This window comes from Poecile atricapillus, chromosome 14, assembly GCF_030490865.1.
Source record: "Poecile atricapillus isolate bPoeAtr1 chromosome 14, bPoeAtr1.hap1, whole genome shotgun sequence".
NCBI classification, from domain to species: Eukaryota; Metazoa; Chordata; class Aves; order Passeriformes; family Paridae; genus Poecile; species Poecile atricapillus.
This window is the reverse complement of record NC_081262.1, coordinates 7,184,210-7,211,600: the sequence shown is the minus strand read 5'-3', so window position 1 is coordinate 7,211,600 and position 27,391 is coordinate 7,184,210. Positions and strand designations below refer to the sequence as shown.

The window sequence follows — 27,391 nt, the reverse complement described above, 5'->3', positions numbered from 1 at the left end:
CGGCCTCCCGGCAGCAGGGGGCGCGCGGGGGCGGCGGCGCTTCGCGGGCGGCGCGGAGGAGGCGCTGCCGCCGCTCTCGGTGTCGTTATCGCCGTCGCCGCTGTCGCGCCCGTCCCGCCGGCCCCGCCTCCCGCTGCGCTCCCGCGGCCTCACAGCAGGTACGGGCGGGGGGAGGGACAGACACACAGCATCCCGGTGCCCCCGTGGCACCCTCCGCCCGAGGAAGGACTGCCCAGACGCGGCCGGCCCCGTTGCCGTTCCGTCCCGCTCCGGGCGCGGGGAGCCGGTCCCGCCCGTCCCTTCCCACGCCTCGGGGCCGCCGGTCCCCGCCGAGGTGGAGCCGCGGCGTCGGCGAGCCCCTCCCGCGGAGGGTCGTGTGTCCTCCCGGCCCTGGCCGCTGTCGGTCCCGCCGGAGCCGCGGCCGGGCCGGGCCCCCCCGAGAGCTCTCCCCGACTGCCGGAGCCGCTCGGCGCGAACAAAGGCGGCGGGCGCGGCGCGCCCGGGCAGCACAGCCGGCGGGTTAAGAGCTCTCCTGTTGCGCCGTGACTGGAACAAACCCCGGCGAGCGCTGACAGTGGCCGGTCGCGGCCCGTCCTCTGCCCGCGTCCCCCCGGGACGAGGTTTTGGGGCTTTCCGCGCTAACAGGTGCGCGGTCATTGCTCCAGCCCAGGGAAGCTGCCCGTGCGCCGTGCCTTCGGTGTGCCCGGGCAGCTCCGGCGGGCAGTGCTGGAAGTGTTTTGTTATGGAAAGTCAGAACTGTCTTACAGGAAGTGAGAAGGAAACCCCAAACCAACCCCAGAGCCAAAACCAGCAACGAGACTCAAATATTGTCGATTGTAGTCACCAAAATCCAGTATCAGTGTTTATCTTGGTTTAAATCCTGTTGATAAATCTGGATTTATTGTCAAGATGCTCCTCCTTCAGTTAGATTTTTGGATCTGTTCTTCATTGAAATATCTGAGAGAACCATAAACCGAAGTCTTCCAGCCCCGATTCTTAATTTCTTGGGGAAATGAAACGACTTCACAAAGTGTCTTTGTTCTCTCCTGTTTCTTACATGGATTTAAAAAAAAAATAACAAAGCCGTGAAAATAGAAAATAAATCTTGAAAACTATCTTATTATTTTGTGGATAGGGAAGAAGTGGGAGGAGATGCAACTAAATACTGACGGTAAGTAAAGAATGGGAAACGGATAGGTCTTAAATTACTGCTATATGTTCTGTTTACTTTTATTCAGATATTTAGTTTTGACTACAGTCAAGTTGAATTTTTAGAAATAAAACGTGGAACTGCATTATGTCTGTGCTAGGTGGTGTTTTAAGCTGACATAACAGAATTCTGTGATTGTGGCCAGAACTTCTAGATTAAGCAGAGGAGTTAACTCGGAGCTATTGAAATGTGTGTTGTGTAATGTGTTCCTGTTCCTCCCCCATCATCTTGCATGTTTGAAATGTCTCATATAACAGCTCAATGATGTGTGAACATGAACATAAAAATCTTTTGTGCTTTTGCTGTCTGAGGAACACATTTACTTTGTACAGATTTTGTATTAAGATTTTTATTTTCCCTTCCTTGTTTTGATGCTAGTCCAAGTCTGATGAGCAGTTTACAATCTCTGTAAGGCATGCTTTAGTTTGCACTGTAGTTTATTATCTGTAATTATGCTTTTAATCTGTCAGATGGTTGGGATGGGCAATAAAATGGCTTTGACAAGTCTGCTTTCTGACAAGGCTTATTTTTTGATGGCACATGCTCGATGACCAGTTGAATCCTCGGCTGGGTTGGAGTGAGGGTAGTGGAGATGTTTGTGTTGGCAGCATCTCTTGAGGAAGCGATTTGAGTGTAGCTGCATGTGTGCCACTTCTCACTTGGCTCTGTCGAGGCAGAGTGCTGCTTTCCTGTGCCCCTGGGCTGGGAATTACATGTTTGTAGCTTTTGGATCCAAGTGCCTGAATGTATTGTGCTTGTTGCAGTTGTTAGTGGTGCAGGAGGTAGCAGCAGAGACAGGCTTTTGCTTCTAGTAGGTGAGAGGGATTTATATTGCCTGCTTCTTGGTCATATCTTCACTCCTGCTGTTCTGTTTGCAGCATTCCCTTTATCCTAGGGTGTAACTTCTCTCTCTGGAGTACAGTTTTACTATATGGAAACATTGGTGAACTGTTTGTGGTGTTTAATACACAGGTTTCTGGTTTCACAGGTTCTGACCAAAGTTTTGACATATGGTGGTGTAGATGATAGGTTATTTTCTGCCAGAATTGAAGGGGAGAAGGCTGATGCTAGAATACAGAAGGGGTCTCTTCACTTGGCATGATTTTATTCAGTAATTCAGCTGAACTACTGAAGCTGATAGAGATCTACCAACTGCAGTAATGATAAAATTTTCGATGGGCTTTGTACTGTACAGAGATCTAATTTGAGATTCCTGTCACCCAGTAAATGTGTTAACAGTGAATTTGGTGATACATGGCAGGAGGATATGCTCCTTTAATTTAAGAGAACATCTGAGCATCTGTACACTATCCTTGCTTTGTAAGTTTTAGTTCTGTGGAGACAGCAGTACAGCAAGGATTACTGACTTCCAGTTGTTTTCAGCATTTAGGCCTGAAGGTGCAGAGAATACTTACTTAAGGTATTTATAATAGACAGAGCCATAAATATCTATAACAAACAATAAGAGAATTATTTGGTCAGCTGAAGGTCATTAATTCCCAGGAGGAGTAGTTCTGGTCCCCAAATGATGTTTTTCATTTTCACAGCATTCTCCAGTTGTCTCTGAATAAGCAATGTGTAAAACTCTGTGCAAGAGGAGAAGGGATCAGTGATTCCCAGTTCCCTGTCCTGTGGGACTGAATTTTCAACTGGGGGATCTTGTGTGCATGGCAAACTGTGTAGATGGTTGCTGTCTCGTCCTGCAGGTTAGAAATGGAAAGGCTCAACTCTCTATAGTTTTACTACAGTGGGACCTTCCTTTTTACAATAGCCAAGGCCTATATTCTTTCTACAGAAAAACTCAATTTCTGCATTCTGTATGAATTTATTCACTTGTGTTCCAGAGAATTGCTTTGCAAAGATAGTCTAGCAATTGTACTCAAAGCCCTTGTGCCTGAATATGGCACACAGTATATGCTAGATAATGGGAATGTCATTTAAAATGTGTCTTGAATGCCTTAGAAGTGCTAAAATACAGAAAAGAAGAAAACTGTCTTGCCATGTGCTGGAAGGAAGGCAAGTAACCAGTAAGAGACATAAGTGGCTTTGTATAAAAGAGAAGTAGAGGTGTTCCTGCATGCACTGGCACAGACCTGTTATCCTTTGTATCTCCTGTTGGTATGGGTGGACCAGCATCTGTCAGAAAAGGTGTCACTGGCTCCTGGCAGGGTTCTTTCTGTCAGCAGGCTTCTGCTTCTGGGAAACAAGATTAAAGAGTTAAACCCTGTGATGAAGACAAAACAGGATAAATTGTTCTTTAAAATGTCTAGGCAGCTTTTTTTTTTTCCCTTTACTGCATTTAGTAAATTGAGCTTATATTGGTCTCATAGCAGCAGTTGTAGAAATCCTGCATTTAATGCAACAATTATTTCTGCCTGTAATATGATAATATGAGTTAGTGATACATTAGTCTGCCTTTTTTTTTTTTTTTCTTCAGTTCCCGTACTATTTTTTCTTTATTTTCGGTTGTTTCTCTTAGTGAATTGCATGAAGAGTAAAACAACAGTACAGGCTTTGCTTTTCTTGTAATTTTTCAAGCAGCAAAGCAAAATTCAGTCTGTTTAAAGGTATCTATGTACATAAGTTTATTTTTCTTTCAATTCTGTCACTGCAAATGGAGAAGGGCTGTTGCTACATAGGCAGGGCTTTCATCTTGGAAAGTGAATGGGTGGATGACATTGAAAGCCAAGATATAATTGTTATTTGCCTTGTCTTTAACTGAGTGTTAATGTGTTTCTGGTTGCTTTAGAGGATATAAGAAGAATTTGGGTGGAAGAGATACTGTTAAAGGTGCTATCTGGAACAGTTTTAAATCTTCTGCAAAATCATCAAATATTGGAGCAATTTGATTGTCAGAGTATTCTAAGAAAAGTTAATTTTTGCCTGAATATCTTGTGAATGCAAATGAGTTGGAAAAAAATAGAAAACTGCTTTGAATAATAAATTTCAACACTCTGATATGTTCATCATTTTTAAGCTATTCTTATATATGTGATGCTAGTTTGTAACATTTCCATAACTTTATTGTGGAGAAACTGGATCTGCAAGTCCTCAAGTTCAATATATCATTCTTTAATGTTATGTTAGAGGTGATAAATAAATGCAGGTGTTGCTGTGTTCCACTTTTTTCGTGTCTTTGCAGGCTGGGGTGGAATACTGGGATTTCTTAAAATTAGTAAAGCTGATTTTAATATTTGCCCAGATTGTGGCATATGCAAGACTCTTGTGTGGCAAGATATTACTTTGTCAGCTGTTAATTCACAGGACTAAAATGTGTTTTTCAAAGTTCACTTCTGAGGGAAAACATGTGCTAATATTCCTACTTTCTTTGGTTAGTGTGAGCATTTCTTTTTCTTACAAGACTTTGTTTGAATTCTAAAACCTAATCCATGAGTGAGTAAACAGAAACTATTACCTTTGTCATATAGCAAAAGCATGGTATGTATTAACATGTATAACTTATGGAAGAAAATTGATGCATAAAATGACATGAAAAACAGTTAGTTCCTCTCTGGAAAGTAGATTACTGAGGGCTGTTTACCCAAGCAAGCAGTAGCTGAGAAATTCCTGTTAGTGAACTATCCCAGCTGTCCATGATATTTGTCTAAACACTGAGTTCTATTTTCGTGGTTTTTATAAAGCTTGCTCTGACTGAGGTCACAGTAGGAAGTGAGGTGAAATGGGGACCTGGGAGTGATTCCAATAATTTGTTTAGTGACCTTAAGAAAATTACTCATTTTTATACTCATTTTAGGAATGTGTTACAATAGGACTAATTCATAATGACTTGAACTAGTCTAAACTTCATACATTTGTTTAAGGGGCTTTGAAAAGGTTTGTGAACATTATTAGAACTGAAAATTCTTCAATTTGTTTCCTTATTCCAAATCATTCAGAGAAAGTAGGGTATCTTCTGCAGCCTGTTTCTGTCCTCAGTTGGGATTTTGTGGAGCTTGCTAGGGGTTAGTTTGTTCTTCATTTTCCTTTGTTTTCATTCTTTTGCCATTGATGTGAAATGGCAATCTGGCACAAATTACTGGCTTTTTAAAACTTAGTTTCTAGACTAACAGAAATGTACTGCATGTAGTTCAATTTTTTTAACTATAAATTCCTACAAAAAGTAATTTTCTTCACAAAACATACACATTTCCTCTAGCTAAAAGCCTTTTTCTGAACTTGAGTATTTTCAGAATAAAACTTTGTCCTACTGGTTCTTTTTTTGGAAAAATAAGTTGTATTCTTGCATCACAATTGGGCATAACCATGTACAGTTGTAACAGCATACTTCAAATAGCCTTATATTGAAGGTTATGCAGATCATTTTAGCTTAACTTGAGCATTTGTAAATCCAGGCAATTAAAGACACAAACTAAAAAAAAGTGATTGAGACAAATTGAAATGTCGAGCTGATGACATATTGAAGTAATTCAGTTCTTCAAGTGAAGTAGGGACTTTGCTACTGGTAAAGTGTCCAAGGCTTTCACCTTGTCTAACTGGTAAATATTGATAAAGCAGTAATGTTTGCTTCTAATTTCACCTCAGTGCTTCGGGATGATGAGATGCTGTAGAACTAGACTTCATGGTAGCTTTCTCATCAGTTTGGTTTTAATTAATAAAATATACCAGGATCTTGAGTTTATTTCCACTTCAACAAGCAAATAAAAGAAGTGTAAAGCTCTGTAAAGGGGTCAGTGTGGAACTTCAGCTCAGTTTAGCAGTAATCCCTGAAAAGCTGGACTTGTAGCTTGGTGCAGTTACACTGACAGGATTCTGCATCCTCTGGAGGAAGTGAGTGGAAACCAAAGATAAATTAGAAATTGGAAGAAAGGTTCTCTGCAGAAATACTGTGTAAATGGGCACTGATAGGGGGTGGTGGTTGTGACCTGGGGCTTCTCCCTCTGTCACTGTGAGTGCTTCAGCTGTGTCAGGAGTTTGTGCGGTGACTCTGAAGCTTGGTGCAGAATCAAATTTGTACAATGGGCTTAGTGTTGATGTGAGAGTGGATCCTTCTGGGCCAAATGCACACTGAAACATATTATAACAGCCTTTTATCTCTCTTCCTTTTTGAGGAGTGGCATATCCGAAAAGTGGATGTTCAGGATAACATGTCCAATGTGTCGGAAGAGAGAAGCACTAGACAGCAGGACATTAAGAAAGGACTCCAGTTTATAGAGTATGATTTTGTGGTTTTTATTCTTGTATGTTCATTCACATGTGTATATATATTTCTATGAGATGGATGTCACTGGGAAAGGCCTTTTGTGTTTTTCCTCAGAATATTTGCTAGCACTAACATGTTAAACAGGGAGCAGCTTTAAAGAAAAGACAGCACTTCTCGTTGTTCCTAAACAGAGCAAATGGAAGGTGAGAGGTTATTCCTTTCCTGCCTTTGAAAAAAATTAGCATTTAATCTTTTCTTTTTATTTTTTTTTGTGGGTAGAAAATGTTGCTAGACTGATAATCCACCTTAAAAATAGCTACACCTAAAACTAGGTTGCTACTGAAAGGGATGGGTTTGCTCACCACTACCTAAATGTTTTAACTCTCTGGAGCTAAAATTTAAGCTATTGAGAAATCATCTGAGTATTTAGTTTTCATTTGGGTCAATGCCAAATTCTTTTTAAGATCCTGGCTATCTTAAAATAATTTTGAAATTTCATACTAGCTCACTGCTCATACATAGCATTCTTAGAAAACAAAACCAAGCAAAAATCAACCAACCAACAAAAAAACCCAAAAACAAAGCCTTCCTCCCAAAAACTGTGACCATCTGAAACCTATTTAAAAACAGAATTTCAGTTACCCTCTATGCAAAAGGAAAGGATTCCTGCTTTTCTTCCTGAAAATGTAAAGGCCTCTTTTCTGTACTAGAGAAAATCTCTGTTGCATGTCATACAAAAGAACTTTTAAATTTCCTGTTGTGTCATTGGTATGACTTAATTAAAATTGATGTGGGTTTTTGACAGATAATTTGTTATTTTACAGTACTTAATAGAAGATTGCAGTTCTCATCTATAACATGGTTCTGCACATGGGAGGAGAGGAAGGAAATTGCTTTTAAACAAAGAACAATGGCGTCTAAAACTCTCAAAGCATTTAAAACCTTAATACATTTTGAACAGCAGAGCTCAGATTGACCATGTAACTTCAAAATAAAGTGAGCCATTAGTAATCAGAAAGCTCACTTTTTAAATCAGAACTCATCTACATTACTTTTCCTTGTTCAGTGCAGGCTATGGGCAAAATTCAGATATTTGCCTGTTGCAGAAGCAAGGCTGCTTTTATTAAGAACCAGCATTCTTCAGTGTGATTGTCTTTTCAGCAATATGTATAATAAGTGAAGCTTGTAATTTTTTTTCTAGATCCACTTTGCCCTATCCAGGGACGCAAGAACAATATGAGGTAATGAAATGTTAATTTCCAGAAGGGTTTTTAACATGGACCTATATTATTTTAGTTAATCTTGGTTTTAGTCATCATTTAGGTGATGACATAATATGAATGGTAATTGAAAAAGTTGCAATATTGGAACTGGAGAACTCTAACATTATGATACAGGTATTCAGATATTTGGGTGTCCTGAATTTACTCATACAGCAGTTGAGGTGAGATCTTTCAGTACTGGTGTTGGGCATAAATGTGGGGCATTAATGGAATAAAACCATGTGCTCTTCTGAGTAAAGTTCAGAGTAGCACACCAGAAGTAAGATAAAAGGACTTAAGTCACAGAAACCTTCAGAACATATTTTGTTTCTGTATGTGTTACGATTTTGCATAATTTTGGCTTGTATTTTCAGTTTTGCCATTTTAGTTCTTTTTCCAGTGGTAGGTGTTTTCATTGGAATTGAGAACATACTAGATAAAAATGCAGTCATTCACATTTTGACTAAAAACCCCCTTTTACAAAAGCAGCTTTTGTGTTCTCTTGCTTTGCCAGCTGCTATGACTGCTGCTTGCTGAAAGAATATATGGAACATGTATGTACATCTTTGAGATTGTCTTGGAAAAATGTCAGAAGAAAAATAATGTAGACAAAAGTTTTGCATTTCACTCTGATTCCATGAAGTTACAAGTATAAATTTTCTATTTGAAATTTTCCTTAGAAGGATGGAAGATAAGCAACTGCTGTTGATGAGTTTTTCTTTTCTTTGTTGCAGTTATTTATACGAGATCTTGTTAGAAATCTTTTTCATGAAGGAAATGACGTATATCGAGAAGGTGATTGGAGAGGATCACTGAGTCATTATACAGAAGCTATAAACATAGCTGATTATGCTAATTCAGAAGAAATCCATGTTTCTGATGATGTTTTAGAGAAGCTGCATGTGAACAGGATCGCGTGTTTTTCAAATATGGTAAGCTGTTTAAACTAGGATTTCTCCAGAGCAGGATGCAAACAGGGTATGAAGACATAAAGTCTAGTGAGTGAAAAGCTCTTGATGATAGTTTGAGGATTGACATGTTTCAAGTCATCACTTTGGCACGTTCTTTAAAAGCTTTTTACATGTATAATTGAGGTATTTTAGTTACTAATACTAGAATTAACATAAAAGAGTCATACTAGGCTTGGAATTTGATGGAACAGTATTTTTATCCATTTACACTGCTGACTGCACTGAGTTGGCTGCTTTCTCTGTGGAACAAGATGGCTCTTGTGAAAGAGCTAAATTTTCTTTGTGACTGTTACTGGATTTTACATAATGATGGCCCTGCTTGGTTTTAGTTGCCTAATTTGGTGACTTAGCAAAACTTACAAATTCACTGTGCAGTGGCCTTGGTGAATGTTTGACAGTGTTTCAATACCTTTGTCCAAAACAATTCAAATTCACTTTTTCCATCATAATAGTTCTGAATAGTGGCTTTTTTTCTTTTTTCTCCTCCTAGGGATTGCATGAAAAAGTTCTAGAGGACTGTGAGATAGCATTAAGATTGAATGAAAACAATTTCAGAGCTCTCTATCGCAAAGCAAAAGCTTTGAATGAACTGGGAAGCTATAAGAAGGCATATGATGCTGTAGCAAAATGTTCTCTTGCTGTGCCACAGGTGGGTAAATTATATATTGGTGATTATTTTTACTGTTTTGAAACATACATTTATTTTAAGGACAAGGTTGTTTCTTCTGGTTTGGGGTTTTTAATGCAAAAGAAAAAAAATTATTCCTCTAAGCATTATTTTTTCATGTGGAAATGAAGACTGAGGGCAAAGGTTACAGTCCCCAAGCTCAGTTTGTTGTGTTAACTTTCAGCAGAAGTAATGCAACGGGGGTCAAGTGCCATGAATGTTTGCAATAAGCACTAGAACCACTGAATTAATTGTTTAAAATTCTCTATGACATAAGAGAACCCCACCATAATTATAATGTACATTTATTCTTTTGATAACTGCATTTTAGCTTTCCAAGTGTTCAGTAACGTTGCTTCCAGTGCATTGTCCTCGCTGTGAATCACTTGCTGTGCACCCCGAATCTTGGGCTGTGTGTGTGTTAGCAGGCTCTGTGTGGTTTAGGAGGTGATCTGTAGATTGAAATGCTGCTCCTGAGGATCTGCTTGCCTTGATTGTTTGTGTGGTTGGGTTGTACTTTTTTATTTGTTTGGTTTTTTAAGAACTGGGGTGCATCAAGTGCATTCCTGCTCAGCTTTAGTTACAGCCAAACCCAATTTGGTTCTCTGTGACCCTTCATAATGCAAATTAAAATGCTGTGAGTGAGGATGATTAAGAGATTTCACTTCAGAAAGGCATTCCCGATTTGAACTTACATGTGGATGGAATCTGTACATGCATTGCTGAAAATACACTGATCACAGGATAAATTCCTGACTTGCTGCATATTCACCTTGCTGCATCAAAAGTTCAGTGAGACACTAGACAAAGTGTTGGGCATAGGTTTGCCTTTTGATAGAGAGGAGGTTTCAGTTGCGTTTCCAAATACATAAACAGTTCATCTGAATGTGTAACTTTGGACTTTGGATCCTCACTTTGCACCTCCAGATCTGAATGTTTTTGCTTAAGGTTACTATGCCTTTATGTAAGTTTTATAAATAGCTGTTTATAGCTGTAGGACGTGATCTGAATACTAAATCTTAAAATAATTTAAATGGGTAGTTATAGCTGTCGGACAGATGGAAATATGATGACATTTTTAATTCTAGTTGTATGATGCAATGCCTCCCAAAATACAGTGCTCATTAAATATTCATCAGTGTTATATAGTAACTCATATGGTAGTCAGGAATATTGGCCCTCAATTTGTGTAAAAGCAAAATAACAAAATAAACTCCCATCCCCTTAAAGAACAAATGTCATGCTCAAATAAATAAACAAAAAATGCCCACCCACAAAAAAACCCCAAACAAACCCAACAAACACTTCTCTGAGTTTCTCTGGTTTTGGAAAGCCTTTATATTATTTTAAATCTAAATAAAGGAGAAGGAGGATACTGTCCGTTTTCTGTCAGCATAGTTTTGCTTGAGGGTAGCTGTATTTTCAGATAGAGGTTACAGTTCTGTGTGAAAGAATAAAGCTGCATTTTGAGACATCTTGCATATAGGGATCTTGTGGAATACAGACTGAGATATAAACAGATGTCTTTGCTTGATGACAGTACATGTAAATGATGAAATATTATTTATGTCTTTTAGGATGAAAGTGTGATTAAGCTAACACAAGAACTAGCTCAAAAACTAGGGTTAAAAATAAGGAAAGCATATGTTAGAGCAAAGGTAAGATTTTATTTTAACATTTTATGTTAAGGTTTCCCTATTTTGATATCAAATTTGTATGTAATGAAAGTATCTTTTCTTTGTAGCCACCATCCTCAAATTCAGTTTCTAGTGATGTATCAACTCAGGTAAGGTTTTATATGTTCCGAGTGCAAGCTGACTGTAAACTACAGGGAATAATTGTTTCATAATTTCATTATGATAAAGGAACAGTGGTACAACTGACATTTTCTATTAGAGGCTGTTATTTGGGAATTTAGAGTTCTGATATGTTCAGTTTTGCTGTATATGTATGGCAGACTAGGACGTAAGATTTTTATTCAAGTTATCTTTATTGAATAAATGTGAGCTAAAAGATTAAATCCAGTGTAATGCATGTATTTATTTTTCATGTCCTGAAGCAAAAGCAAAATCAATGGGTTTATTTTTTATTTTATTTAGTTGACAGTTATCAAAATGAAGGGTGCTGGGATAAAATCCCTTTTACTTATAAGCAGTTGTCCAAATTTGATCTTCATTAGCAGCTGGACTTGCATTTATCTTGCTCTTTTTAACGTGTCTGAATAGCAGTAGTAAAGAGGAGTTTATCTTAGAGACTTCTTTCACAGGAATGTAGACAATTTAGCTGTAAAGGAATGAGGAAATGTAGGAACAGCTCATTTAAGATATCATTTATATTCTTTTGTTCCCTGAAGTATCATTGTCACTTTGGTTGGTTGCAAATTTTTGGTGATACTGTGAGTGGATTTAAGTCTGCAAGTGAATGCTTTATCTAAAAATATTTGACCTTTAAATTACATTAGACTTTGTAAATTTGATATTTTATAAAACCTAAATTTGAGAGGGGTTACATTCTTTTCTGTAAGTATGTATTTGAAAGTTTTTAATGGCTCTTGTGGCTGAAAGGTATTTTTTTCTCATTTACAGAATTCTTCTGTAGAAGATATTGAGTTAGGTGAGTCTTGTGTTACATTACTAATTCTAGAGAGCTAGATATGCCATACATATCTCATTGCATTAGGAAAATTTGGAAGAAAATTCATCTGCTCATTTGAAAGTACTGGGGTAAAAGTCTGATCTGTTTAAATATTTAAGTGGCAGAGCAGATTTCCCTTTGGTCTCCTCAACTTGTTATGATTGTAACTGCTCCTGTAGTGATTGTCTCCATACTGTCCTCTTTATCTTGAAAAAATAGGAAGGGGAGAATATGCCAAAGATTTAGTAAAGTATCAAGTCTGTAACTTTTTCCGTCTGTTTTAGCTTGAGTAATAAATAAGTATTGAGATGAAGATACACATAAATTAGAAGCTGATGGAAGCTGAAAACATTTAATGTGGTTTTGCTTAAACATTCTTCACATTTCTTCACTCCCTCACACTCCTTGTTGTCAGGGTAAAAGTCATGCAAGAACTTTTCACATCTTTGAACAAAGGTTCCAGTCATTCTCATCTTACCTATTTCAGATTTATCTGACCAGAAACAAGAGGTGGTTTCTACTGCTTCTTCATCAAACTTTGTTTCTGAAGTGTCTAAAGTGTCACCAGTACCTGTGCCACCTTTAGCTACTGCTATGCCTCTTCAGATGGAAAAGGTTCCTTTGCCTTCTACAGTGTTGGCAAATGGAGGGAATGTTTCTTTCTCCATGCCAGAAGCATGTTTAGATTGTGGAGATGGAGATATAATTATTGGAGAAGAACTTGATGAGTTACTTGATTCTGTGCCTGATCCAGATGAAAGTGTAATGGTAAGACTTCATTGTCTTCTTCCTTGAAACACTCTATGAGTGGGAGCTCATATTTTTATCAGGCTAGTGGTGAAGTTTCCTTTCCTAGTTACATTGAGCTGTCTTTGGGCATAGTCAGGTTGATTCTTTTGCAGATTCTTGAAAGTGTGGCTGTAAAGATAGCAGGACTGCTATTGCTTCAGAAATACTGCTATGCTACTACCAATGCTTCTTACAAGAAGTGCTGTGAAAAATGAATTGGATATTTGAAGTCTGGGCTAGAGTGTTTTTTTGTGTAAATAAACCCTCTTAGAACATGAATAGTGTGTTGGAATGCCCACCCTCTAGCTGTAGAAACTATAGATAAACATAAGCAAAAAGCTTTTTAGGAGAGTAGTACTTGGGCTGTGGCTTTCTGGGATGCCCACTGGTATCTCTGCAATCAGAGCTTTGTCCAGATCCACTGCCTAGCTGAACAGAAATAGACCATCATGAGTCTGACTTTTTGAATTTTCAGAAGAGATATTAAAGAAATTTAGTTCTATGAAGTGTTGTTCCTACTTACACCATTATGTCAGACCTAGAGCAGACAGTGAAGCCTCCAGAGTTCTGCAGTTAGTGAGAATGAGAGCTCTGATTGATGAGCAGAGATGTCTGAAGTTATTACCAAGGTTACTGACTCCCTGCTCTGGCCCTGCCAGTCGTTTGGAGTATTGGGGCAGACTCTGTACAGACCTACTCACTCAACATCCAGACAAGGAGGGAGCAACTTGGAATGGCAGGAAGAAGGGAGGGGAACTTCCCCACTTGGTATGTCCTTAACAAAAGTGTACAGAGGGATATGTTACTTTTAATGGGGGGAAGGAATGTGACCAGGCCTTTGCAGAACATGTTATCATTTGATTGGATCTGAGGATTTACCTCAAAGCCAACTCATACCTCTTTGCTGTACTACAGTTTGAATTATGTTCTCTTAATTTAGAAACAAGTACTGTTCATTTCTGACTCTTCCTAATCTTCCCTGGTGTCTGTGTTTTTAACATAATTTGGAAATTCAACTATGATCTGATGGATTAAAAAAATCCAAATCTCTTACTAACTTAGTAAGGTGTCTGGTAACTGAACCTTTAAAGTGTTTGATCAGTGGATAGTGCCTTGCACCTGGGGCATTGTTTAGGGTTTAGTTACTGCAGCTCTGTGCAGGACTGTGGTGTACCTGTCATTGACATTTTCCAGTAGGTTTATAAAAACTTTGCAGAAACTTGACTAAAAGAAATACTATTGCAGATGATGTTCTTGATGCCTTTCTTGTTTGGTCTGAACATTCTTTTTAATTTTTTTTTTTTTTCCCAGCAAACTACAGGAGCCAGAGGACCTATTCCTGCAGGGAGTGTAGCTCCTAGTGTACCTTTTTCTGCCTCTTTATTGGGGACACTGCCAGTTACTGCAGGATTTGTTCCTTCAGCTTCTCTTTCAGAAATCTTTTCACAGCCTTTGGCTTCTTCGCTGGAAAACTTTTGTTCACCATTAAGCACCTTTTCAATCAGTGACCCAAAAAGAGGTAAGAAATGAGTCTTAGTATTTAACCTTTTATGATGATGAGAACTGTGCATGAACCAAGTGGCTTTCTTGTTTAACAAATTAGTTTTCACAACTATTAGTTATATTTCACATATAGTATTTGAGCTGTGCTAGTAGTTTTTGGGTCTTGGTTGTATACAAGAGTTCATAAGTAAAGCTTTTGTTTCCTTGGGGTTTGCATAAGCATGCTCCAAGCTCCCTCTGTGTAGTTTTTCTGTATCATGTAAATTTATTTGTTTCAGGTGAATAAGTTTAAAGAAGAAACACTATTCCCTCAAACTTTTTTATTTTTTTGAACAAACTTGCTCTTGCAGCTTAAACCATCTGTCATGATTTGGCAATAAACAAGAATTCTAAAAGGGTAATGTAACTGTGTGCTCTGAAAAGGTACCAGTATTACATGCTTGAATTCAAACTGCACAGACTATAATTATGTAGTGAAATAAGGTATGTGAAATAACAAGATACAAAAAAAACAAACAACTAACTACAAAAGATAAAACAGGGTTTTGTCATTAATTACCAGTGTCACAGGACTATTCATCTGCGGAACAAAGCCAGATTTACTAAATAAAACCAAAAATTGAAGAATCCTTTTACCCCTCTTTCATCTTCTCATTTTTTCATAGTCAGATATTGTTTATGTTGCTACCCTTTTTATACTGCACCAGTATTTTCATATTGCTTCAATATGTGCCTGTGAATCTGCCTTCAGTATCTGCCAGTCCTGCTGGTGATAACCAGGTGTATATTTTGAAGATGATTGCCTAATAACTTTTCAGCCCAGATGTTTACAAGGGGCTTTTACATAATCTAAAAAAAAAAAAACCACAAAAAACTTATTGCAGCAAACAAAAAAAAACTTTAGTGTTTGTCATAAAACCCAAACCTCTGATATTTCTCAGGAATGAAAAATTATTTTTTTGTATGAGATATCCTGGGGAGCTCAATTAATTAAAGTATCTTTTTATTCTTTTAGATATCTCAAGCTCAGCTTCTCGAGATGGAACACCAGCACTTAACAGCAATAATTCCCCATTGTTTGTACGTATCTTTCATGTTTTTGTTCACACCAGTTCAAATGTTAACACCTTGGAGGCTTTGTACAGATCTGAATTTTTACTATTGAAGTTTCTCTTTATAAAAAAATAGCACTTCTACCATTAAAAGTGGGTTCTGGGTATGGGAACTTACAGGAACTGTAACAAAAGAAAAAAATGTGGGGGTTGTTTTGTATGTACAAATTTTGGCTGATGTCACAACCATCATTCCATTTTGAGGAACTTGCTGTAAAATATTGTTGAATTGTAAAATAACCAATCTAAAATCCCTTATGATCTGAGTACTAAACACTAGGAATCCTGAAGAGCTGTCCTAGTACAGGAACAGAGCAGATGCCACCGTGGGTGAGATCTGTCTGCTCTCTGTATTGCAGTCATGCTGTGCATTTTCAGTCATGCTGCTGGGGAAGGGTGGCATGAAGGACTGCATCCTCAGGAGCCAGGAGGGAGTAATAGTTAGCTTGACGAAGGCTGCTGTTCTGCCTGTACCTGGTTGGCTCTTGTTTTATGCTTAGTTTGTGCTGTGTATGTGGCCTTTGTAAAATCTCCATGTCCCTTCTCAGGTGTGGGTTTGAAGTTCATATTATGGCTTTGAAGAAAAATTTCAGTAGGTTACATTTTAATTGTAGATTAATAAATTCTATGTATCAAGTAATAATATGTTTTCTTTCAACAGATTAATGGTCCTAGTAGTTTGTTTGGGTCCGAAAATTACATGGGAATTGCAGGCCAAACTAGAAATGACTTTTCCAATGTTTTTAGCAGTACAACTGCTAATATACCTGTGTCTCCAGCACTGGCGGGAAGGAACCCACTGGAAGGCACACATGAGCTAAGACAGGCCTGCCAGTTATGTTTTGTTAAAAAAGGTAAGGACCTATTAGACTTGATGGAGCTAATTTTTATTTTTTTTTAATTAAAATGAATCTTCTTGTTCATAATTTAACACTGTTGGCTTCTAAACCATATAATCCTGACTTGTTCCTTGCAGATGTAGCACGATCATATGATAGGTGAAATATTTAAACCACTATTTTATCTTCTTTCGTCTTGTCTTTATTTCTTGTCCTAATAGATTCTTGATTTCTAAACCCAGCACAAATCACCACACGCTTTCCCTGAGTGTAAGGTCATTCACATTCTGTATCCGCTTTCCTCCCAAACCCCAGGGAACTGTGAAGAATGACACCTTTGCTCAAGACTAAATAAAACTTGCAATACTCTCTCTGATTGGCCATGGGGAATTGAACTGCAGTTCAAAGTACCTGGTAACCTTCACCTCCCATCTGTTTTATTGTTCTTTCAAACTAATTCTAAATCATAATGAAGCTTCCAAACCTTAGTAATAATTAACTCCACTGTATTGACTTACAGGAGCTTAACCATTATGGGTCATTAATATAACTAATCTTTTCAGCCTTGGCTGTTGCTGTTAAACAGAGCCATATTCTAAAGGCAATAGAAAAAAGCTTCTAAAGCTTCTATTAAAACTAATCTTAAAAATAAGCATTGTGTTTAAAGTTACAGGTATATTGATATACTAATAAAGAATTGTATCAAGACTTTAGGGGATGGTACTGTACCCTTAAGAACTTCTATACTAGTTTATAATTATCTTTACTAGAAAAATCCAGAAAATGAAGTTTGAAAAACCATAGAACATGTTCTGCTAAAGCTGGAGCTGTAACATATTGGTGAGAGTATTTGGCATGTTCCCAGCTTCACTTTTTGTGTCAATACATCTACTTCCTCTGTTTCTTTCCATCTCTATCAAAACCTTTAAGCATCTCCTGCTTTTACTGCCTTTTGAAATGACATTGTTCCATCGTCTTCTTGTCCAGAGAAAACTGGGTCATGCCCTTGCTTTTCAGTCTCATGAATAGCAAAATTCACTGAGCATTGCTCATCTTCAGATGCTCTTCCTGATGTCTTTGTTTAGTACCATCCTAAAGACAGAGTTTGAAGCTAGGTGTATTTTTGTTTCCAAAATCACAAAGTTCTGGGATTGGTATTCATCTTTTTGGTACGTGTGATCTTCTTACAGAGTGCGTTTTGTCTCTGAACATAGTACCTCTCCTAATAAAATAAATGTTGAAGGTTAAGAGAGCCATTTACTGATCACTTGAATTCACCTGCATTGACTTGCTATAGATAAGCAATTAAAGTTTTAAATTAATGCTATTGGAATGGATACTTTGGAATTTGAAAAAACACAGCAATTTGCTGATCCAAAGCAACCTTAAGGTTGTAACACAGCATCCCTCCCCAAATACAAAATAACTTGTGAGTTTTTTTTTCCTTGCTGAGGCTGCCTTTTGTAAGTATTTGGGGTTATTTTTTTCTCTTTTGCTCAACATGGTGGTTAATGACTTTTGGTTCTTCAGAGCTGCTGGTGCAAGTAGGAGTTCTATACAGTGTGTTTGTATACTTGGCTTTTGGGCTTCTATGCCAGACTGTGTATGGACATGTTCATGTTCAATGCAATTTATGCAAATACAAGCAATTTTCTGTGATTGTTTCAGGTCCTAAATTATTGGATTACGCTTACCATCCCAATTTAGAACATAAATGTAAGAAGGATATTTTAATCGGCAGAATAAAAAACTCTGAAGATAAATCATGGAAAAAAATACGTCCAAGACCAACAAAGACGCAGTATGTGGGACCATATCATATATGTAAAGGTAGGTGTTACAGAGAGTGAAATGGTAATGCCTACCGTCAAAGATAATACATTTTAGCTTTTCCATAGTGAAGTATAGAAGGAATTTTTATTTATGCTGATGGGAGGTGGAGAGAGAAGTTCTGTGTTGTTTATCATTTCAAAGGATGTAAGAAGAGCTATATTTTGACCATTAATACGATTATTTAGAGAACAGACAGTGTACTTCTGTACTGTTCTCCATCAGGGGTAATTTTGTTTTTGAATGTTGGATGATTACTGTTAAAAACAGCAGTAAAGAAGCATTTTTGTTAGATGCATTTTGCAATATGAACATCTACTTAAGATGTAAGCAAGATGGCTTGTGGATTAAGGAGCAGCTTTATTTGACCAAAAGGTGTACTGGGTTCTCAGCATCGTTGCCCTAGATGAGTATAGGATAGTTGATGGAGGTGTGCAGTAGCTGTTTTGAGGAGTTTTACATTTTCACCAAGTCATTCAGCATAAGGTTTTGCTTTTCTTAGATTTAAATGACAAATTTACAACAGATCTCTGTAACTTTTTTATTAAAAGAATTTGAAGCAGATATAGTGGAAGTTTTAAGATGAATTTCCAAAAAAAGTTGTGTAAAAGCAATGTCCTGTTCGATGCTGTCCTTTGAGATGTGGCTGCTGAGGAGGAATGCAGGTACCCAGGCCACTGCACCTTTGCCTATTGCCAAGAGGAGATCGATGTGTGGACGCTGGAGCGCAAAGGAGCCTTCAGTCGAGAAGCACTTTTTGGAGGACCTGGAAAGATCAACTTGACTGTGTCCCAACTTCTTCAAGAATACCATGGATTATTTATGTTTCTTTGTGAGGTGCTGCTTTATTTCTCCTAACACAATAAAAATAGTAATAGATAATTAAACTACATGGAAAGAAATCCTTTGCTTCATGCATGGCTATTCCGTAACTTTTGAAGCAGATTTTCAATAATTATCTGGCTGCCTGTAGAGCAGAGACCAAATGAAGTATCTGTTAAAATCTTTAAGGTAATGTATATTTTTAATTGTCTAAAATACATACTGTAAAATTTCTTGTTTTTATATTCCAGAAATGTTTTGATCACAAGCCCAGAATAATAAGCAAAAGGAACAAGGATAACTCATCTTCTTGTTCTCACCCTGCTATGCATGACTTTGAAGATAACAAGTATGTTTGAAATACCATCTCTATAAGTTGCAATTTAAAAGCAAAGGCAGTTTTTAATACTGTCTTTCATTTTTTACCTGTTGGTCAACTTCTCTTCCTTGCTGACTGTTATGCTTTGGCAGTATAGGCAAGACAGACTTAAAGAGCAAGGTTTGACAAATGTAACTAAATTAAAGCGAGCTATTTCTTTATCAATCATTTAAAAGTAGTGGTGTCTACCCCCATCTTTGAATCTTATGGGATTTGCTGTCAGGTTGTTAATATATTATCTAGCTGGTGAGCTGTATTGCTGTAAATAGATGTGTAATGTTAAATTAAAACAGGAACTTGTAAGTTGTTCTTTCTTTGATATGTTTTTCCTATTTTGTTGTGTTTTAACTCAAGGTTACCTTAATTACAGTGTATAAAATATACCATAATCTTTATTTTAAACTCAGTTGATAAAAAAAAAATAGTGTGAGGAGTGTCTTTAAATATTCTTAGAAAGTTAAAACAGTTTTTATTGTTGTAATAGTATAAAATAGGTTTTGGAGAATGAAGAGATTTTGGTATTTGTATGATGTAAAAGTAAGTGGGAGCATTGGAATTGCTTTGTTTGTATTCCAATTCCCTGTATTGAGGAAGCACTGCTGCTAGAAGAGCTAGGCTGTTACTGTTCTGCATCACCTCTGCCTTAAATGGTGCTCTATAAAGGAATAAGTATGTGGGCTAGTAATTAGATCAGGATATATTCTTGAAAGTGGACATGATCTGCTTTCCTTCTTGGAAACCAGGGATCCAGCTGGATTGAATTCAGTAATGCTTTGCAGAAGAGGGACTCTGGATTCCCAAGAGTACTGTTTAGTGCTGTTTAGTGTGTTTACTCAGCCTAGAAATGATGCGTAGACGTGACCTCCTTCTGGGAACTTTCCTGACTTTCTGATTTCAAGTAAAAAGTGTTCAGAGGATATTTGAACAAGCTGTGGGGAAGGATGGTTATTTTAAAGAATGTCTAAAATGGACTGTTTTCAAAACAGGTGCCTTGTCCACATTTTGCGAGAGACTATGGTGAAATATTCCAAAATCCGCCCTTTCCAAGTTCGGTGTCAGCTTGACCTGTGCAGACATGAGGTGCATTATGGCTGCTTACGAGAGGATAAATGCTTTTATGCTCACAGTCTGGTAGAGCTTAAAGTCTGGATAATGCAAAAGGAATCAGGTATGTTTAGCAAAATACTTACTTTACTCTTCACTGTATTGCCATTCCTTCCTTTCTTGACTCCCTCTGAAATTAGCAGCTTGGGATCAGTGCAGGAAGCAGGCAGGAGCAACCTGGTGTCTCTCAGCTTGCATTTTGAAGAGTTCTCCCATAGTACATACAGTGTAGATTTTATAATTACTTTGGCATTAGAGATCTAGTACATTATGTTTAAACACTGAAAGATGCACCTTAATTTATGTGAGCAATCTGCAATTTAAAATCCTTGTATGCTTTCCATTGGGATGATAAAGACAATATTTCTGTTTTGGATGCCCTCACGATGTTCTTAAGTGTGTGTGTATGGACATAACATCATAACCATGATGTAAATGTATATCCCACATGAGTGAATACTTACACAACATACAAAAAGAAAAATGGATAAAAGCTTTGGGGCTTCAGTAGCATTCCAGTTTGAGCATGTCTGTAAGGCTGCAGCAGTCATAAATACTCAGACTGTTTCCCTTCCTTTACAGGTATTTCACATGATACTATAGTTCAAGAATCAAAGAAGTACTGGCAGAACATGGAAGCTAGTGCACATGGATCACAGGTATTTTCATTTTTCCATTCAACTAATTCTGCAGTGGCTGTGGTGAAAATATCTTCTTCATGTGCGTATGTAATATAGCTTATTTTAGAAATTACTTTTTTAATGACCTCTAAATAATCTCTTTCAGTGTAGGGCTTTCTTCAGCGTGCTCACTTAGACTGAAATGCCTGTTCTGCTGCTGTGCAACTCCTTTTTTGCTTTGCTTGCTCTGTCCCAGGTGGGACATAAAATGTAAATATCAGTTCAAAGTAAGCTGCTCTAGGGCAATTAATTATCTTTTCAATATGTAGCGTTTTTATGTGTTTAGTTTGTATATATTATCACAACTTCAGGGTGCATACACCTAAATCAGAAATAAGGTCAATAAAAAAATGCATTTGTTAAGAAATGTCTAGTTTGAAATGGCAGGTTTAGCTAGTACAAGGCATGCAGTGTAATATGTGCTTTCCAACATTTGCTGGAATCTCTGCCATAGGGGGAATTAATAATTATGTATGGATTTCTTTGCAGATAAAAAAACAGCTTTTATTGTTGTTCTTATTTTTTTTGGCTTAAGATTCTAGGGAACCAAATGAAATATGGATCACTTAATTTGAAGATGAAGTTTGTTTGTGGACAGTGCTGGAGAAATGGTCAAGTTAGTGAGCCAGACAGAAACAAGAAATACTGTAGTGCAAAGGCAAGGCACCCGTAAGTAAGATCAAACAGTGAAAGTTTTACTGTTTGGTCAGCCATTTAAAACCTCTTCTGAATAAACTGTTGCTTCTTAGGAAAGAGTCATAAAAGGAATTGAAAAAAAACCCCAAACATACTGAAATAGGACGGAGTTACCTCTTTGTAGTATGCTAATAATTGGTACTGAGAAACACTTTGATGGCTACCAAAGTGATTGTGTTTAGGTTTTGGAGGATTTTTTTGTATTAAGAATTTTGGTCAAATTTTAATACAATTTTATTAAACCTTAAATATATGGTAGAAGCTTTAAAAATAAATTTTCTGAGCTTTCTTGGTTCTGCTTCTGTGCAGAAATTGTAATTTTTTTTGAATAGTAATTTCTTTCATTGAATGCTTGTGGTTTCCAGATGGAGCAAAGATCGCCGTGTGGTGCTGGTAATGTCTAATGAACGTAAGAAGTGGATGACCATTCGTCCTCTTCCTGCAAAGAAACAAGTGCCTCTGCAGTTTGATGTATGTTAACCTAAAATTAACATTTTGGTTAAGAAAGTAGGTAATATTCACTGGAAAATACTGGTAACTGGGCTGGTTTCATCAGTTCTGCAGAAATTCCCATAGGAGTTGGTAGGAAAATGTTCGTAGTGTTTCTACAACGTTCAGCCTTGGAAAAACACTGATCTCATGTTACTACTTGTCAGTAGAAGTAAATATTTCTGAAATAATTTATACGTATCTGTGGTCTGGTAGTGTGGTAGGAGGCAAAAAGCACTCATAGTACTTGCTTCCAGCAGTTGTCTTTTTCTAACTATAATAAATGAGGTTTTTTGTAACATAAACATTTTTATTTTTCACATTATATAAATGTCTGACTGGGAGGGGAAACACTATCCAAGACTAAAAAAAAAAAAAAAAATTCTATTAGCATCCATTCTGCTTTATATTCTTAAGAATTTTTTTTTAATTTGTGTTCCAGTTGTGCAATCATATTGCTTCAGGCAAGAAATGTCAGTATGATGGAAACTGCTCATTTGCTCACAGTCCTGAAGAGAGAGAGATGTGGACCTATATGAAGGAGAACAGCAGTAAGTCGAAGAGTAAATCTAACATATTGTTAAATCTAACTGTTCTGTTCTTCATTCTTGTACATCTATTACTTTAATTTAATTGTAGTAAGTTTTGCAGATGCCCTTTAAATAAACACAGACCAGGCATTCAAAAATAGTATTAAATAAAAATAGCTGTATTGTGTATTTGCTGCTTGATGGGTTTTTAAACAATAGTTTGTATTGTTTTTTTAGGTGTCTTAGAAATATTGATCCTTGCAGAAACATTAGTTGGTGTTTGTACTGTATATTGCCACGTGCACACACATGGATTCATGGAATTACATATGGGGGAAACTATTTGCAGAACAATCCCCCCCAGTGTATTTACTGGGAATCACCATTCACTTTTCTGTTGCTGACTTTACTATCCCATCAGTGTTCCTGGGGAGAAAGCATCAAAAGTCAGAAGTAATAAATGGCATAAATGATCAGATCATTGCCTGCAAGAAAGCAAACTAAATTTACCAAAAGCTGTAGCACACATGAGATCAGTTCTTTGAAATTCAGGTACTGGTATGCAGCAACACAGTTGCTATCTGTCCTTTGGGTGCCTGTTCAGAAACCTGTCACCTCTTGCTGCCCCCTCAAAGAGGCACAGAGGGCTCTTGGTAAGTAGCCAGAGATGCCTCTTCCCCTTGGCTCTTAATCTCTGAACTGTGTAACTTGTCTACATTTGTTTCCTCCTCTTTTTCTTCTTAGAATTGGTGGGGACTGAATTATGCTCACAAACTCAGTCGTTTATCTAGTGTTCTCAAACTCTTGTCTTAATTGCTAATTACTTATTTTAGCTTCTGCTCTCATTAGTTCAAGACTTGGAGCAGTTGTATGACATATGGCTAAAAACTCAAAAACCAGAAAAAGGAGATGATACAGCTGCTCAGGCAAACAAAGAAAATGGGAAGCAAATTCACATGCCAACTGACTATGCTGAAGTTACAGTAAGTAATCATAGGTATAATCCTAAATCTGAGCATGTGGGGATTTGTTGGGCTTTTTTTTTTTCCCAGTCAGTAATTTTAGGTTGTTTCTCTTATTTTCTTGGTGCTTCCTTAGACCATAGCTAGCTACACTAAATGTAACTGATACTGTACATCAGTTCTTCTAAAGCCAGTGGAGATCATAAACTTTAGGTGATTGTTAAAATAATTTTGTCTGTTTAGGTGAACAATATCCTACAGGCCAACATAAAGAAAACATTCAAAATCTATTAGGAGAAGTTCTGTCCTTAAAGCATTGAATTTGCAATGTTTTATTTTCAAATTCCTTGTAAAACAGGTGGATTTCCATTGTTGGATGTGTGGGAAGAACTGTAATAGTGAGAAGCAATGGCAGGGTCACATTTCTTCTGAAAAGCATAAGGAAAAGGTTTTCCACACTGAGGATGATCAGAACTGCTGGCAGTATCGCTTTCCAACCGGATATTTTAGCATTTGTGATAGGTATGTCTTTTTTAAGATGGCAAAAATGCTGAAAAATGACAGTTCATAGTTTAAATAATTAAGACAGTTACTAGTTCTGAAGAAGTTTCTAGTATTTCTTGATTTGCATGCATCTTTCAACAAGGAATTAAGTAATTAACGGTATTTTAACATGTTAGAACTCAGGGAGTGACAAGGTGGCTAATTTTGGAACCAAATTAACTGCCTGTGTGATGTTAATGACTAGTAGCAAGTTCATTGCAACTGTGTGTAGTGAATATTGTTGGTATTATTACAAGTTTACTTAGGCATCTGCATATTAATTAGAGCCCAAGAACAGTACCTAGCTGGACAGTGATACTGGAGCTTTAAGGCAAGTAGAAATGTTAGCATTAAACCAAATCTGTTAAAATTGAGTATTTGTAACTAAAAATTATTTATGAACATGTGGAGGAGAACTTCCAAGATCTGTTGGTTTTCCCCAGAACCGGTTGTACGTCTTGCTATTCCCTTTAATTCTTAAGTGCAGCCTGTTTTACCTGACCTCATTAATTTTTTTTTTTTTTTTTTTTTTTTGGTAAATCTGTTAAAAATTCCTTCCACTGTTGGAATCTTTTTGGAAGGCTAAAAACTTTGGAACTGAGCAGTCTGGAGTTTAAGGTTCAGTTTGCTGGTACAGATGCCTTTCTTTCTCCGTTTTCAGTTGAAGATGTTGAGTGTCTTGGAGATATTGAGAAACTGCATCGCAGAGAAAACAAATTATTTTTCATTTGCAGTCTTTGCATTGAAACTTACGTGTCCCTTTACTAAATTTTTAAGTAGTATTTAGTATTCTAAATGTTTTGAACAGAACAGACCTTGGACATGCAGCATAAAGTGAATACAAACTGGCATGTTGAGGTGTTCTGAGTATTCTAACCTCAAATTTAGTTAACAGGGGTAATTAGTTAGTTCCTTAGCTTAGTGAGTTAAATGATAAGGTATTCATTAACATGATGAACTTGATGTTTTCAAGCATTAAGTGTCTCAGTCTAAGTAGGAGCATGAAGAATAGGAAAAAAAGAGCCATCTTTTGTCCTCTGTAAATATTTGACAACTGGGAAACTAAAATACAACCAAATGCTAAGCAGGGTTAGTGTCATTTAACTTTTAAAAGTATATACTCTTCCAATTTTTTTTGGTCCTTACTATGTAGTGTATTTGAAAAACATGACCTGGAGAAAATACAGACATAGTAGTGATCATGGTTAATTCTATGAAAACACTGTTCAAAATCTGTCTTAACAGATATATGGCTGGTACTTGCACTGAAGGAAACAACTGTAAATTTGCCCATGGAAATGCTGAACTCCGTGAGTGGGAAGAACGAAGACAAGTTTTAAGAATGAAACTCAGCAAAGCAAGAAAAGACCACTTGATTGCTCCCAGTGATAATGACTTTGGAAAATATAGTTTTTTGTTTAAAGATTTAAACTAATACTGAGATGACACATACATGTTATCAGCTGGAAGCATAAACCAGAAAATTTGACAATAATCAAAAGCATGTGACAGAAAAGCTGCAGGTTTTCTGCTTTTATTGGCATACATTGTTCCTCCTGAACAGCAAAGTATGGTAGATTTAGGGGGATTGAGCAGACCTGTCTATGCTCTCATGAAACAGAGTGGTGATTAAAAAAATCTGAAGTATTATGTGCTTACTCACCTCCTGTTGGACAGAAAGTTAGGAAATAGAAGGGGGCAAGAGTGGTTATAATATCTAGGAAGCCCCCTAGTCTCAGACCTTCAGTTGAATAACTTTAAAGGTATCAAGGTATTGCAAAAGAGAGTGGTGGGCTAAGAAAATGATGGATGAAAATTCTTCAGATCTTTTAATGGAGAGGATTTGTTTAAAACAAAGTTTGCTACTTATCTATATGTAGGTTGCTAAAAAGGATTTTCTTATTAAAGATTTTAAACAAAATAACCATTTAACTACAATATATGTTGAATGGGTATTTTTTCTCTATTTGTATGTTTCAATATAATTTACTGAAAAAGGATCTTGGGAGGAAAAAAGTATTAATTTTTGAAAATGAAGTAGTTAAAATTCTGTTTCTTGGTCTTTGCTGTTTAAATGATGATTTTGAAAGATTACACTTGTATGTCAGTATTGTGTATTATTGTATGGACTAATGTTGCCTGTAATAAAGAGAACTTTACACAAAGCTGTTTTCTGCATGTAGCCTCTCAGGATTGAGATTTTGTAAAAACAATGATTTGCCAGTTAGCAAAAGCTTGAGCACCTGTAGCTAAACATTTACTGAGTTGGTATTTGTGTCGCTAGCAGCTCGTTTGCAGTTTTCTGTATTGTCATTAGCTCATGGCTTCACTGAAGTAACAGAAATGGCCAGTAAGTTGTGATATAGACAAGCAGTTTGGAGCTACGTAGTGCTGGACACGTTCTCAGCCTTGGACATGGACTGGAACCACTGCCTCAGCTGCATGGTGGATGGTGCTTCCCATTGCCTTTGCTGAAGAGCACAGGAAATGGAAAACAATTTGTAGGCTGAGCTGAGTCCTGACTGCTGAGCCTTTGGGCTTTCCAGTCACTTGTGTTGTGTTTTGGCTTCTCTGCAGATTCAGCTTTCTTTATGTTTGCTTATTTCCTTTTTTTCTCCAACTAAGTTTCTTTCAGCCATTCGTTGAAAATAACAAAAACTAGGTTTCTTCTTCCCTCCCACCCCCCAGGTAGTTGTCTGTTCCTGGCTGACCTTACATAATTAGAAGAGCTTTAACAATGACCTCAGTAGTTCGAATGTAGTCATTGGGCATACATCGTGTATGTAAAAAGTATTGAACCAAAGTTCAATTATACCCCTACACAACATGGAGGCCGTGCCCCTTTCACTTCACGAAAGCACAGCAAATTTGAAACCAACACCTTATGTGTGCTTCAGCCATGGCTTGGGTCTCTTGCGAAGTGACTGCTCCTCCCAGGCTGGGCTGCAGTACGCTGGAATACGAAACTAGCTTGGTGCTTGAAATGCCACCTGCTGCAGTGCTGATTTTTTTACATTGTTTGTAATAAAGTGAGCGTGAGACAGAATACTATGGACACTGTTATTTGTGTGACAAACCTGATTGTATCGTGTGCCTTTCTGCATTGTTTTCTCAATTTTATGCTTTCATTGTTTAATGTAAGTGCTCTGTAAATCATTGGAAGTAATTCTAGACAAAACTAAACATGACATCCTTGTTCTGTAAGGCC

General features: G+C 37.3%; 1 protein-coding gene across 3 annotated transcripts; it reads left to right on the top strand.

The window, feature by feature from the left end:
• On the top strand, positions 1-27,380 carry ZC3H7A (zinc finger CCCH-type containing 7A). Of its 3 annotated transcripts, none has more exons than XM_058849614.1 (23): positions 1-158; positions 6,280-6,383; positions 7,573-7,612; positions 8,368-8,565; positions 9,095-9,253; positions 10,849-10,929; positions 11,016-11,057; positions 11,857-11,884; positions 12,393-12,673; positions 14,006-14,213; positions 15,213-15,277; positions 15,971-16,163; positions 17,817-17,978; positions 18,619-18,815; positions 19,052-19,149; positions 20,166-20,347; positions 20,866-20,942; positions 21,499-21,632; positions 22,025-22,130; positions 22,591-22,699; positions 23,528-23,661; positions 23,999-24,162; positions 25,429-27,380. In XM_058849614.1, exons 2-23 carry the CDS (start codon positions 6,316-6,318, stop codon positions 25,616-25,618), a joined length of 2,916 nt encoding a protein of 971 aa, XP_058705597.1. In that variant the 5' UTR covers positions 1-158; positions 6,280-6,315; the 3' UTR covers positions 25,619-27,380. The 3 variants fall into 3 exon arrangements, 2 of the variants coding, with proteins under 2 accessions (XP_058705597.1, XP_058705596.1); XM_058849613.1 differs by lacking the exon at positions 1-158 and adding an exon at positions 1,150-1,171; XR_009278757.1 differs by lacking the exon at positions 25,429-27,380 and having other exon boundaries at positions 25-158; positions 23,512-23,661; positions 23,999-24,138.
• The last annotated feature ends 11 nt before the right edge of the window (positions 27,381-27,391 follow it).